General features: G+C 39.2%; 1 protein-coding gene across 3 annotated transcripts in view; it reads right to left on the reverse strand.

The window, feature by feature from the left end:
* The window catches only part of GMPS (guanine monophosphate synthase), a 67,055-nt gene that overhangs the window by 10,808 nt on the left and 42,310 nt on the right, over positions 1-13,937 (reverse strand). For all 3 annotated transcript variants that reach the window (XM_038415325.2, XM_043491530.1, XM_043491529.1), the window contains exons 10-14: positions 10,759-10,864; positions 9,190-9,305; positions 7,088-7,213; positions 5,661-5,776; positions 1,035-1,165 (exon numbers count right to left, since the gene is read on the reverse strand). In XM_038415325.2, the coding sequence (XP_038271253.1) occupies positions 1,035-1,165; positions 5,661-5,776; positions 7,088-7,213; positions 9,190-9,305; positions 10,759-10,864 (595 nt within the window). The remainder of the gene's footprint in view (positions 1-1,034; positions 1,166-5,660; positions 5,777-7,087; positions 7,214-9,189; positions 9,306-10,758; positions 10,865-13,937) is intronic.

Genomic DNA, 13,937 nt, shown 5'->3' on the forward strand with positions numbered 1-13,937 from the left:
GTGGTAAATGTTGGAAGTGTTACTGTGCATAGGCTTGCAATTGTTGGTTTTACAAATGCAGTTTAGCCTTTTTATTTTAATGTTAAAATTAAAAAAAACTTGGTAGCAGATGGTGTGAGGATCTATACATTTGGCTTATTCTTGAGAAGCTTCCTTGTTCTCACAAAACAATATGACCTTGGAAGAAATCTGGAGGTTTTTCTTTGCACAATTTATTTACTCCTGGTAAACACAGATTATTCCTGTATATATAAATCATTATTCAGCAATTTCTTTAGAAGTCTTCAATTTGAAAGCCCATTTAGAAGTTACCTAGCTGTCGTTCTTTTCCGTTTTAACCAGGTTGATTCTAACTTCTTGAGATGAAATTTAAAAATTATCTTCTGAAGTTTGAGATTTCTTCAAGCTGAACAGTAGTTTTTCCTAGATTTATCTTCTTTGATGGCTTGAGAAGCAAAAAATTAATATGAAGAGATGGTTCAATAGTGAAGAGTGGGCTGAATGTGCTAAGAAGATTTTTTTGCTCTCAGCAGGTCTGGCTACACTTATTCATAGGTTTCCATTGTTTAATATTTTAAATCATCTCTCAAATATTTATGTTTGGTTAAGGAATGAATATCACTACAAATGAAAATGGTAAGAACATCCGTAATTTCTTAACATTGTGATTCATGCACATCATTCCATAGAGAAATGGAAAATGCAAGAGGAAGAAACTGTTACCAGACAAACAAAGGATGACTTCATAATCAGGCACTATGTAGTGTCAGAAAATTACTTTCTGAAGTGATTTCTGTAGAGTAATAATGTTAAAGACCCTCTACATTTTACTCTATTTGGACAACATCTAGCGACTCATGCCATTTATCTCAGGATTTAAAATAAGGCTACCACCACATTAAGTAGTGATTTTTTGATGATACACAGCACAATTCTTGGATAGTCTGGCTCTAAATCTGTAACTACATAGTGATTTAAGAATTACAAACATTTTGCGACAAGCACAAGCTAATGTATCCAGGCCAAACACTTACCAGACTCCCTGAGAATATTATGAGCCTCAAAATCAGCTTGGCGTAAAGTGCTGAGGACTCCGGTTGTCAGGAAAGTGGGTGTAACATCTGTAGGAGGTTCTTTGACTGGTGGCCCGAACACATAGACAACTCTAGGAAGATAAAGTAGATTGTAGAAAAATAAATTTTCTGTCTAAAGAATTAAGTAGGTTGTTTGGAGATTGCATCTTTAGTGTTGCAATGAAGCACATGAGATCCAGAAACTATCAGAGTATGAATTTTTAACCTTGGCCCTTATCTACTACCTTGAGTTTAAAAAGAGAGACAAGATATTTCAGCTGGATATATTCTGTAAACCTGATGTACCCTTTATTTTTGGAACTCAAAAAGTATTTACTTTTATTTATTTTGATTTCCTATGTACAGTGCCAATAGCTCTAGGCTTGCTTTTCCTTAGAACCAAACAAAAATGCCCATTCATTCATGTTACTGAGAGGGTTTTTCACTTTTCCATTGGTGACAGTGAAAGTTCATACAGTTCCAATAATATTTAATAAAAGTTTTACATTTGCATTCTTTCTGCTCCGCTTGGAATCTCCTTTAAAAGAGATCAAAACCTCCTTAAGGAGGCTAACCTCACAGTTTGAGAAATAACAAACTGTGAATACATGGCTCTATCGCTATTTATAAACCTCCAGTGGCTTATTATATTAATAATTCATCTTCTGAATTCAAGCTGTGTATTCACTCCAGCTTCATCTTTTTATCTAACTGTACTTTGTACTGTACCAAAAAATATGACATGCAGCTGTTCAGATTCATGAATAGAGAAGAAACTGCAGTTACTACAGACTATTTAATTAAACAACAAATCCATCATACACAGAGCTTCTGTAACAAGAAATGGGAGATTACACTACTGCAGATTATAAAGACACTCCCCCTTACAATGTATGTGACAATTTAAATTTCAGTGGCAAAACTATGCAAGTTAGGACATACAATGGACTCTCTTTTTCCTTCCTTGCTCTAGAGTTAGGTGAAATATAGGATAAATGACTGATGGACAGGACAAATTAATACATCTTTAGGATATATTATAGTTTAATACTGTAAACGCTTACTTTTAAAGGGGTTATGTCCTTGACATGCCTAACAGAAAAGTACTAAACAGAAATCTGCCATATCAAACGGAGAAACTTGAAGAGTAAAAAAAAGTAAAAAAAAAACCTCTCAAACAAGAGTCTATATTTATTACTAGGTTAGTTCAAAGATTCATACAGCAATAATCTTTCCTCATGGGATAGTTCCAAATTTCAGAGCTAAATTAGCTAAAAGCAATTTCTAATTTTTGCTTTAAAATTTTTAAGCACGCTTTTTCTGAATGTACATGTAGACCTAAGCATCCACGTGTGCCAATGTGAATGCACATAATTTGTGAGCATAAACAAATAAATAAAATGCAAGCACACTTATATCCAAATAAACTCCAATTATGGGCAAGCATGCATTCTCTCAATTCTATTTTTTTGGTTCTAGACTAAAATCTGTGAAATTATGAGGCTGGAAGACTATTTTGATACACTACTCAAAAGTTAACTTCCTCCTCTCCCTTTAAAGCCCCTATAAACACAAAGAAGAAAGTTTGAGAATCATGCACTGGGCACCATACAATGCCCAGAGACATAACAAAACTGAATGAACAGAACAGTAACATTCAGTTATGCAGTCTATAACAGAATAACATTATACATTATATTAAAGGAACATTATTAAACTTGTAAGTCAAACACTCAAAAGTTAGGAAGTGCCAGAATTAAGGTTGCTGCTGTGCAGAAACATTATGAGATAGTATGTAATCACCACTACTTTTTCCACAGGAACCCTGCCTCATTCAGTTCATGTATTTTGTTTTCTTCTTGTATTTCAGTGTGTGGCCTTATGCCTTATTTGCAGCACACTGTTCAGACCTAAATATAGAATTATTAATTTAATTTTATAGTGCTCATCACTATAGTATCAGCTTTACAAATATTTTAAATTTATCTTCACAATACTCCTGTGAGATAAGGTGATATTATCCCCATTTTACAGATGCGAACTGATTAGGCTGATAAGCCACAGAGATATTAAGATAAACATTTTGCACTAGTTTTGTTTTTCTGGTTTGACATGCCCAGGACCCAATTTTTCAGAGCACTTAAAATGTTCAAAGCACAACTCCCCTACACTTCAGTTGCATCGTGAGCACTCAGCACTTTTGCATATCATTCCCCAGAGTATCAAGTTGTGCAACTGGAAAGTGAGAAATAAATTAATGACCCACTGTGAAAGGTTTTGTTTATGTGATTTACTCAGCATCACACAGGAACTCTGTGGAAGAGGTAGGAATAAAATCCAGTTCTCCAGAGCCACATGCAATTGCCTTAACCATGAAACAGTTCTTTCTCTTCCAGCAATCCCCTGCCTCACTCACTACCTACTATGCAAAAAGTGAGGCAGGGGTCCTACAAACAACAGCTTCCTTCATTGCATCACTCAGATTCATCCCAGAGCAGGTCCATTCTATGCACAGTCCCCCCTCTTTCTTCCCCAGCCTTGGATCCTTGTCTCAGTCCCATTCTCCTTGCCTACCCAGTCCCAGTTTTATTCCTCGGGCTTCTTATCCAAGTCCCTGTCTTCTTGCCCAGCCAGTCCTAGACAGCGACCCCAGTGGGGGAGTCTGAGTCCCAGTCTCTCCTCCCCACACCTAGTTCCAGTCTCCTTTCCCAGAAAGTCCCAAGTCTCCCCTTCACCTGAACTCCTTGTCCCACCAACCCCAGTTCCCTCACATGATTTCATCTGACCTGTCTCCCCACCATGCCCCTGGCTCTCAGTCCTAGTATCCCCCACACAATCCCCTCCTCATCTCCTGGCTCTAGTCTCCTCCCTCCCTGGCTCTCTGTCCCAGTCTGTTTGCTCAGCCACTTGCACCGTTTCACCTGAACTCTACTCCTAGTCCCAGTCTCACCACAGCTCCTCACCCGATCTCAGTTTCTTCCCCCATCACCCCACAAACTGGCTCACTCGCCCTGGCCCACCCCAGCTTTCAGTCTCCCTGCCCAGCCAGTTTGTGTCAGTTTCTCCCTCCTCCTCCAGTCCCAGTCTCACCAAACTCCTTATCCCAATTTACTTGTTTTTCTCACCCCTGATCTGGCTCTTGTTTCCTCTGCATTTGAATCAAACAGCTTCTACCTCCACACTACCTGGATGCCAGTAGGGGGATCATTGAGAGTATTGGAGAGAGAGGCTCTCTGCTCTCAGTTCCAGTGCCTTGCTCCACACCAGCAAGGAGCAGCCATTATGGGGAAAAATCAAGATTTGTCCCCGTAGTCTTGGACTACAGCATGCCCTTTGGCAATGGTGCATGCATAGTGTGACCAGTGCTAGGAGCTGCAAGAGGCTCAAGCATGCTCAGTGAGGATGGAATTTTCAGAGATTTTAGCTGAGCATGTGCGAACTGTGATTTTTTTTAAAAGGCCAGACTTGGGCAGATTTTCACAGGGACAGCAAAAAGGCACATCCTGACACAAAGGCCAAGCATCTGCCAAATATCAAATCCCTGCACCAAAGCACGGGTGCGCTAGAGCTTTTCAAAATAGAGGTCACCAGAATTTAATATGGACAAAACATATTTTTCCCTACTCTCATTCTTGGAAATGGCTGAACCACGTTAGCTGAAGTTCCCCCCCCCCCCAAAAAAAAAAAACCAGCCTGAGGCAAACACCTGGCATGGAAAATTTCATCCTGAACAGTTAAAATTAAAAGAAACTGAAAACAGGATCTTATAATGGGAAGTGTCATGCAATATTAACAACAAGCAGTGCTACCAGGTTAATTACAATATAATATACGGAAGGAGAACCAAAGGACATTTTTTTTCCTTCAAGCCACAACTATTTAAACTATTAGCTTGAATGGCAGACCTGCTATATTGCCTTGTATAGATTTTTATAGTAACGTGCACCTAGATCTTCCATAGGCACTTTCTGATTAATTCCATCTATTTATCATTGATTTAACGTTTCAGACTATACAGAGAAACATGTCTTCAGATACTCAAAGGGCTATTTAACAGAGGTAGTTTTCTAACAGGGGTGGAACAAGTTGGATTATTCAGAATACTTAGTGTTGGCCTAACCCGGGTCCTATTTTAGTCAATAGGAGTTTTACAAGTGACTTCAATGACAGATGAGTTAGGACAACTCAAGAGATGTTCTAAATCCCAGCCCAATAAATCTATTCATTGTTTGGAGCAGCCATGCAAGACAGTAGGTTGCCTAGAAGAATGGGGCTTTGTACAAGTTTTACTGTATTTTGTCTTATCAAGTGATCATCAAAAGGAGAGAAGACTTATTGATGAATATTTCAAGTTTGTGCATCCTTGGAATAACTACACATCAGAATTCATTAGGCAGTAGTTACAAATAAATCTCAAAGTACATTTTATGAAGGCCATAACATTTAAAGGAAAACTTAGTTATACTAACTACTTTCAGTTCTTAGCTTCTAACCTTTAGTCTAATTTCTGCATTCTATGCACAAAAATTATTAGTAAACAGATTGCCAGAAACAAAGATAATTGCCTGCCAAATTGAGAATGTATACCTGTTAATGTTGTGGCACATGCGTGGTATGAGCCTGGCTAGGAACATAAGAGACTCCCAGTGTGGAGCATCTTTACTGGAGATCCCACATACATAGCTATATGAGCGACAGTCACCCTGGGAAGTAACAGAAAGTGAACGGAAATCTCATAAACAAAACAATATATAGTACTTTCTCATTTATTTTGTAGCAGTTAAAAAATCAAGTTAGAGAACTAAATTTTAGTTAACAAATCAACATTTGATTAACGGTTTAAGCCCACCAAAGTCAACGTGACTGCATGGATATAGCGGAGGGCAGACCTTGACCCTACGTCTTCAATTTGCCTTGTAATTCCTGGGTATTGGAAGGGCCTCTAAACAGTGAGCTTAAATACTCAGCAAAACTGTGGCATTCTACAGAAAATTTAAAAGGCATTTCAGTCTCAGCTTCCAGTGCTGTCATCTGTTTGAATTATACCTTTGACACTTACTTTAAAAATTCAATCTCATTCTATTAAAAATGCCAAAAACTAAAAAAAAATCTTAAAAACATAACCAACAGAAGCTTAACAAAAAATTTGCCAAACATAGCAGAGCACACCTCCTCCCACTAAATTTAAGAACCCTGCCATGCATGATACTCCAAGAACAGCCTATCAGAATGGAAGAAGGCATTTAGCTTGCTATGTCTGCACTTCTGTTTTGATAATAAGTAAAACATTTATTTAAATAAAAATAATGAATTTTTAAAAACTCATTGACATTAGAAGACCACTTGCAAGGATATCCATAACTGCTATACTAATGCAAATGCAGAAAACACTTCCATTTAAATCAAGCAACCAAGACATTGTACCTTGTGAATTTGATCTCAATAAAACTAATTAGAACGGATACAATCAGAGATGCCAGTAAACCCCCAGTCATAAAACAACATCAAGAGAACCCTTGCAGTTTCATGTCAACATGATAAATTATATTTGGACCTTTCAATATTGTATTGTATTCCTACTGTCTACAAAATGAATTTTATTTTCACAAAAATGTGTTTTAAAGGTAAGCTGTTTAGTGCCAATGTTCTTGTTTTTTGGGTATTCTTTTTAATTACAATGAGCATATAAATGGATTGAATGGGCAGTATGAGTTTTTTGGAACAGCAGCTGATGGGTGTTATTGAATCTTAAGGACCTGAGACAACTGGAGAATCACTTTTGTAAGGCCTGGATAACCTTCCTGAGGACCTAAGATTACCGGAAGGCCAACACACCAGCAAAAATAAGTTAAAAATAGAAGCGATTTATCTTGTGGATTCTCCTTTAATTTTCTATTCTTGGACCATGCTATTTTCATTTTTCTTACAGCATTAATTATTGATTATACTATATTGCAGCCTTCTATATTCAGCATAAGCAACCTTCAACACCTCCACAGAGCCACTCCACTAACCTGCACTCCCACATTTTTGATTGGCAGCAAGAAGGCATTCAGTGAATGTAGGCTTGTGATTTGCATCAGCTTCTCCTGGTCCTCTTCAGTTGTGCATGCTTTGACCCTTTGTAACAGAGTGTGTGGCTGTGCAAGAGGGCAGAAAATCACTTTTCGTAATTTTTGTAAAAAGACACATTCAGATAAAACTTATAAATGATTATGTTTATGTTCACTTTCCATTTATGACAGCTTTATTCATTGTAGAGCGATTTGCAGTATGGTTTTCATTTAACAAAGTTTAAGCATTATGAGGAACAGTACAATCTACAAGTCTCTGTTCTGGTAACCAGAATGCATACACGCTTAGCAGGTTTGAGTCACAGCTCTCCAGAAGTAGCAGTGGGGTTTTTACCCACAAAAAGCTTATGCTCAAATAAATCTGTTAGTCTTTAAGGTGCCACCAGACTCCTTTTTGTTTTTGTGGATACAGACTAACATGGCTATCTATCCCTGATACTTAGCTCTCCAGAAGTAACAGATTGACTTACTTTTCTTTCTAGGTTTGCTCTGTAAAGCAGGGGTGGGCAAACTTTTTGGCCCGAGGGTCACATCGGGGTTGCGAAAGGGTATGGAGGGCCGGGTAGGGAAGGCTGTGCCTCCCCAAACAGCCTGGCCTCCGCCCCCATCCATCCCCTCCCACTTCCCACCCGACTGCCCCCCTCAGAACCTCCTACCCATCCAATTCCCCCTGCTGCTTGTCCCCTGACCACCCCCTCTCGGGACCCCCCGCCCCTAACCGCCCCCCCCGGGACCCCACACCCTATCCAACCTCCCCTGCTCCCTGTCCCATGACTGCACCGACCCCTATCCACACCCCCACTCCCTGACAGGCCCCCTAGGACCGCCAACCCATCCATCCCTCCCCCACTCCTTGTCCCGACTGCCCCCTTCCAGGACCCCCGTCCCTAACTGCCCCCCCCAGGGCCCCATCCCTTATCCACCCCTCCCCCCCGAACCCTCCACCTCATCCAACCACCCCCTGTCCCCTGACTGCCCCCCGGGGACCTCCTGCCCTCCCCCCATCCCCTTACCCTTACTATGCTGCTCAAAGCGGCAGGACAGGCTTATTTGAAAGTCTGGGAGGTGGGCGGGTGCAAGACGTGCTGCCCATGCAGTGGCATCACTATAGGGGAGGGGGAACATCAGGGAAGGGGCCGGGCGCTCAGGGGCTGGGCAGGACAGTCTCGCGGGCTGGATGTTGCCCGTGAGCCGTAGTTTGCTCACCCCTCCTCTAAAAGGTATCATTCACTGAAGTTTTTATTTATGCTATTTCTTCCAGATGCACAAGACAGCAGCGTCCTCATAATGAAAGCAGATCTGTACATAACCTTGGGACTCCACTTACACTGGTGATCAGGAGTATCACCTGCTCAGGTAATTCTTCAGCAACTTATGGGCAGGTGTAATGAACACATTGCTCTTAGTGCAACTCCTGATAGCTAATCTGTAGCCTTTTTCGGCTAGACAGAAGATGCAGCTGAGGTTATCATTAAGGTAATGGCTGCAAACAGAGGGAAATGATCCACTACTAATTTACTTGGGTTCTCAGAATTCCTGCTTATGACATCTCTCAAGTATATCAGACCCTTATTTCTCACATTATGATCTAGCTGCCCAATGACAGTTCATGCAGGCAAACCTAGAAGATTACAACTATTTTGAGGAGCAACAGCTATTTTCTGCCAATACTATATGGCTGGAAATAGTCTCAAAAGTCCTCTTAGCATAGTAATTTTTAGATTGTTCTAGCTAAACAACTAATTCTGCTGCTGTAGAGTAGTACATAATCAACTTTTCTTTTTCTAAAAAGACACTAAACATTTAAATGCAGTTTTGTTATAGCACCAATAATGCTCTCTGACTACACAGAAAATCTTCAAGGTTGCACAAATGAAGTACCAAACAACAGTTTTCAAACAAAGCAGCAATACCACTTGTAACAGTTACATTTTAATATATTATAAATCTCACCGTAATTCACCAAAGAATTAGTTTTCATATTTCTTTCATGTTATTGGTTGCCGTGAAACCCACCTTTAGTTCCAATAATATTTAATTACCTTTTTAACACTTGCAGAAAAATCTGCTACTATTTTCAAAATGTTATTAGTTTCAGGGAAGTCTTTGCACACATAAGGTTCTTCAGCACATATTACTCTGATTGCTAGGCCAGGACCTGAAATGCAAAGTTAGAACAGCATTACAGTAAAGAACGTGCAAGTGAACAGTCACATTTAATATGTATTATAAGAATCTCAGAAGAGACAGCTTTATCACTAACTATAGTTTGTTCACTTTACAGTATTAGTTAGCTTAACAACATTTCTATCAAGGTTGTACAATATACAAAATCTATTCTGAAGCAGCACTTTCGTTACTTAACTTGTACACTCAGACATCATTTACCTACATCCTAAATTGTATGGTTGTGTCAGGCAGTGGTTAATGCCTCTGACGTTTTGCTACCAAAAGAGAGAAAGGATTGTGATTACAGCAATAAGGAGATAGTTGCCACTGCTGCCTCCTGTTATACAACAAAATATATATATATGCAAAAGTTGTGGAGATTTGACAAAAATGTTACAATTACAAGACTAACACATCACTGAGTAATGTTGACAGTAGAATTGCCTTAAAAGCTGATTAACACAAAATTGCTTGTAATTTGGCTTGAAGTGTCCTATTGACAACTCTTGTAATAAAAGGACAGTGGTACTCCTAAACTAATTCATAATTTTATACAGTGCCTGTGCTACTAATGGGCTGGTCTGTGCAAACCGCCAGTTACTAGGCTAATTTGTGGCACCTGCCAGCTACTATCTACGGCAAGAACTATAGGACTACTTTTATTCCTTGCATATTTTAAAAACAAATGACATCCCTGTTAGGAGGGTTTGGTTTTCTAAAATACAATACAATACAATTCTGAGGCTGTCTAGGCAAGAACTGTTGCTATCTCTTATAGTCCCTCATTTCTACAAAAGATAAATTGCTCCTGGGAAGGAATGACTTATATTAGTGTTCCAAGCTGGACTGTGCAAATAATATTCAGTTAGATCTCACTGTTAATAGAGTTTTTGGCCTATGGAGCTGAAAGAGAAAGTATATTAAAAAAAACTACTGGATAATATTTCTTTTATCACTATAAACAGCACAGTGCCTGTCTTATAATGGGTACTTCATCTCTAGAAAATATAAAATTTGCTTGAATATAAAGCCATAGTAGATAAGACAAGATAAGTTTCTGTCTCAACATTGTAGTAGGGACATAAATACTGTTTAAAAAATTAACCGTGTAAACAATTAAAAAATATTTTGTTTCAACAGTTAACTAATTAAAGGGCTGGCCAGCAGGAGCGGCTTGTGCTGCTGTGTCCTGGTGGTACAGCTGGGGATTAATGCATGATTTAATGGAGGGGCTGGCCAGCCCAGGGGTTAATGGTTAAGGCGGGTTAACAGGTAAGAGGAATACTCATCAGGTAACCAGTTAACATTTTACATTCCTACATTGTAGAGGTGAATTTTTCTTATATTCTAATATAAAACTTATTCTGAGGATTAGAATAAAAACATTAAAGACATTTGTAGTCCCTGACTTTAATGAATTACACTAACCCTAAATCCCATACCTGGGAATGGATGCCTTGAGACTAGCTCTTCTGGGAGACCAAGTTCTCTCCCTAGCACTCTTACTTCATCCTTGTGGAAGTCCTTTAGTGGCTCTATTACTCTACCCTACATAGAAAATAAAGTAATTTACATTCAAGTTGCCATGTTCAAATAGCACCTTAGTAATAACTCCAACCATCTGTTGACAGATAATGTTGTTTTAATCAAATTAGTCCTGTGAAAAGTGCCAGTACTGGGGACTAATACCTGAAGCAGAAAGGAGGGAGTGCATATGAACATTGCTTTGAGAAAATGCTTAATAAGAAGGAAAATTGGATGAGGATGAATCTTCAACACACATTCAAAGATAGGAAAAAAACAGAACAGTTCATCAGCTGCTAGAGTTGATATGCCTCTAGTCAAAGCTGGTTAAATTATTTGTTGTGAATAAGCCATACAAATTTAGCAGCTTTTTCAGTTCAATCATCCACAAGCCAACCCAGAAGTCTTCAAATACATTCATTAGTCATCAAAGACTCCGGACAAAATTTCAGGTTATGGGCCAGTCACATCAACTATTTACTATATGTGTGGTGTGGTCAGTCACCTATTCTCTATAGTTCTTATATTGCATTTATCACTATAGTATCTAAGAACCTTCCAGTCATGCATTAAGCAACATGACTAACATCTGTCGTGTTTGTTCTCTTAACCTTTGCCCGGGTGGAAAAGAGTATGGAATCAACAGAAATACAGAACTGGAAGGGACTATGAGAAGTTACCAAGTTCAGCCTCTGCGCTGTGGCAGGACCACATAAATGGAGATGTCCAGCCTTTTAAAAGCTTCCAATGACATGGATTCCACAACCTCCCTTGGAAGCCTATTCCAGAGCTTAACTGCCCTTATAGTTAAAAAGCTTTTCCTAATATCTCACCTAAATCTCCTTTGTTGCGGATTAAGCCCATTACTTCTCGCTCTACTTTCAGCAGACATGGAGAACAATTGCTCACCAGCCTCTTTATAACAGCCCTTAACATACTGGAAGAATGATAAGATTCCCCCCTTAGTCTTCTTTTCTCAAGACTAAGCATGCCCATTTTTTTTAACCTTATATTATAGGTCAGGTTTTCTAAACCTTGTATCATTTTTGTTGCTCTCCTCTGTTTTTTCTCCAATTTTTCTTAAAATGTGGTGCCCAAAACTGGAAACAGTACTCCGGCTGAAGCCTCACCAGTGCTGAGTAGAGTGGGACAATTACTTCCCATGTTTTAGATACAACATTTCTGATAGCACATCCCAGAATATTAGCCTTTTTCACAACTGCATCACATTGATGACTCATTCAATTTGTGATTCACTGTAACCTCCAAGATCCTTTTTTAGCAGTGCTGCCACCTAACCAGTTTTGTAGCTGTGCATTTGACTTTTCCTTCATAAGTACTTTGAACTTGTCTTTATTTAATTTCATCTTGTTGAATTCAGACCAATTCTCCATTTTGTCAAGAACTTTTGAATGCTAACTGTGTCCTCTAAAGTGCTAGCAATCCCACCTAGCTTGGTGTTATCTGCAAATTTTATAAGTGTACTCTCCACTCCATTATCCAAGTCATTAATAAAAATATTGAGTAGTACCAGACCCAAGACTGACCCCCTGCAGGACCCCACTAGATATGCCCTCACAGTTTGAAAGCAAACGATTGGTAATTACTTTTTGAGTACAGTCTTTCAAATCAGTTGGGCACCAAATTTACTGTAATTTAATCTAAACCACATTTCCCTAGTTTGTTTAGAAAACTGTCATGTGGGACTGTGTCAAAAGCCATACTAAAATCAAGATCGATCACATCTACTGCTTCCCCAGTAGGCCAGTAACCCTGTCAAAGAAGAAAATTAGGTTAATAAGAAGTGGAGTGTCTTGTTTTAATGGTTTTAAAAATATAAATAAGGGCATGTGCACGCGCACACACATTACTATATGTTTGTTAGGGAAGGCAAGGTTAAAGAAGTGCTCATTGCATGTGGAGTGAAAGGTGATGATATTTGTGATGGTTCTGAGTTCCTGTGGGAATTCATTCTACAGTTTCGGGTGAGGCTATGAGAAAGCTGTCTCTACCTTAAGGGTAAAGCTCATATATGAAAGAAAACTCCATTGCGACAGAGAAGTGAACTTGTTAAGCGTGGTCTTCATCCTAGAGGTTTAGAAGATCTTTTAATATCCTGGGCTCGGGCCATCAAGAATCTTGTGAAGTACCAAAATCTTGAACTTGATTCAATATTCTATGAGAAGCCAGTACAGTAGAACCTCAGGGTTAGAAACACCAGAGTTATGAACTGATCAGTCAACCACACACCTCATTTGAAACCAGAAGTACAAAATCAGGCAGCAGCAGAGACCAAAAAAAAAAAGAAACAAAAAAAAAAATCAAATACAGTACAGTACTGTGTTAAACATAAACTACTACAAAAAATAAAGGGAAAGCAGCATTTTTCTTCTGCATAGTAAAGTTTCAAAGCTGTATTAAATCAATGTTCATTGGTAAACTTTTGAAAGAACCACCATAACGTTTTGTTCAGAGTTATGAGAGTTATGAACAACCTCCATTTCTGAAGTGTTCGTAACGCTGAGGTTCTACTGTATAGGAAGCATTATGCACGTGATGCATTCAAGCATTAAGCTGTGATGCATTCATGGCAGCCAGCTTTTGCAGAAATGTGCTGTAATGTTTTGGTCAATTGGAGTTTCCTAAGCACTGAATGCTTCATGCCCAGGTATATTGCATCGCTATAGTCCAGCTAGGAGGTTACGAAGGCATGAGTAACCGAGGGCAGGTCACTACTTGCCAGAATGGGATGGAATCTCCTAGCCAACAAGAGATGGTACTAAGCATTACTCTAATATGCTGCTGTGTGTGCGCTTAGCGTCAATAAGGAATCCAGGAGCACTCCTAAACCATGGACTGAATTGACAAATTTTGGGTGTCTCTCTTCAACCAAAGGAGACTGTACTGTGGTTGAAACTATTCAGAATGCTTTCCTCAACCGACCAGCATCATCTCTATCTTGCTCAGGTTCAGCTTCAACCAGCTGTTCTTCATCCATGGGCTAATTTCATCCAAGCCCTGGGCCATCTTGATGGTAGAGTTGTAGTCATATGTGGTGAAGAATAGGTAAAGCTGTGTATCATCTGCATATTTCTGG

Source organism: Dermochelys coriacea, chromosome 9, assembly GCF_009764565.3.
Source record: "Dermochelys coriacea isolate rDerCor1 chromosome 9, rDerCor1.pri.v4, whole genome shotgun sequence".
NCBI lineage: Eukaryota > Metazoa > Chordata > Testudines > Dermochelyidae > Dermochelys > Dermochelys coriacea.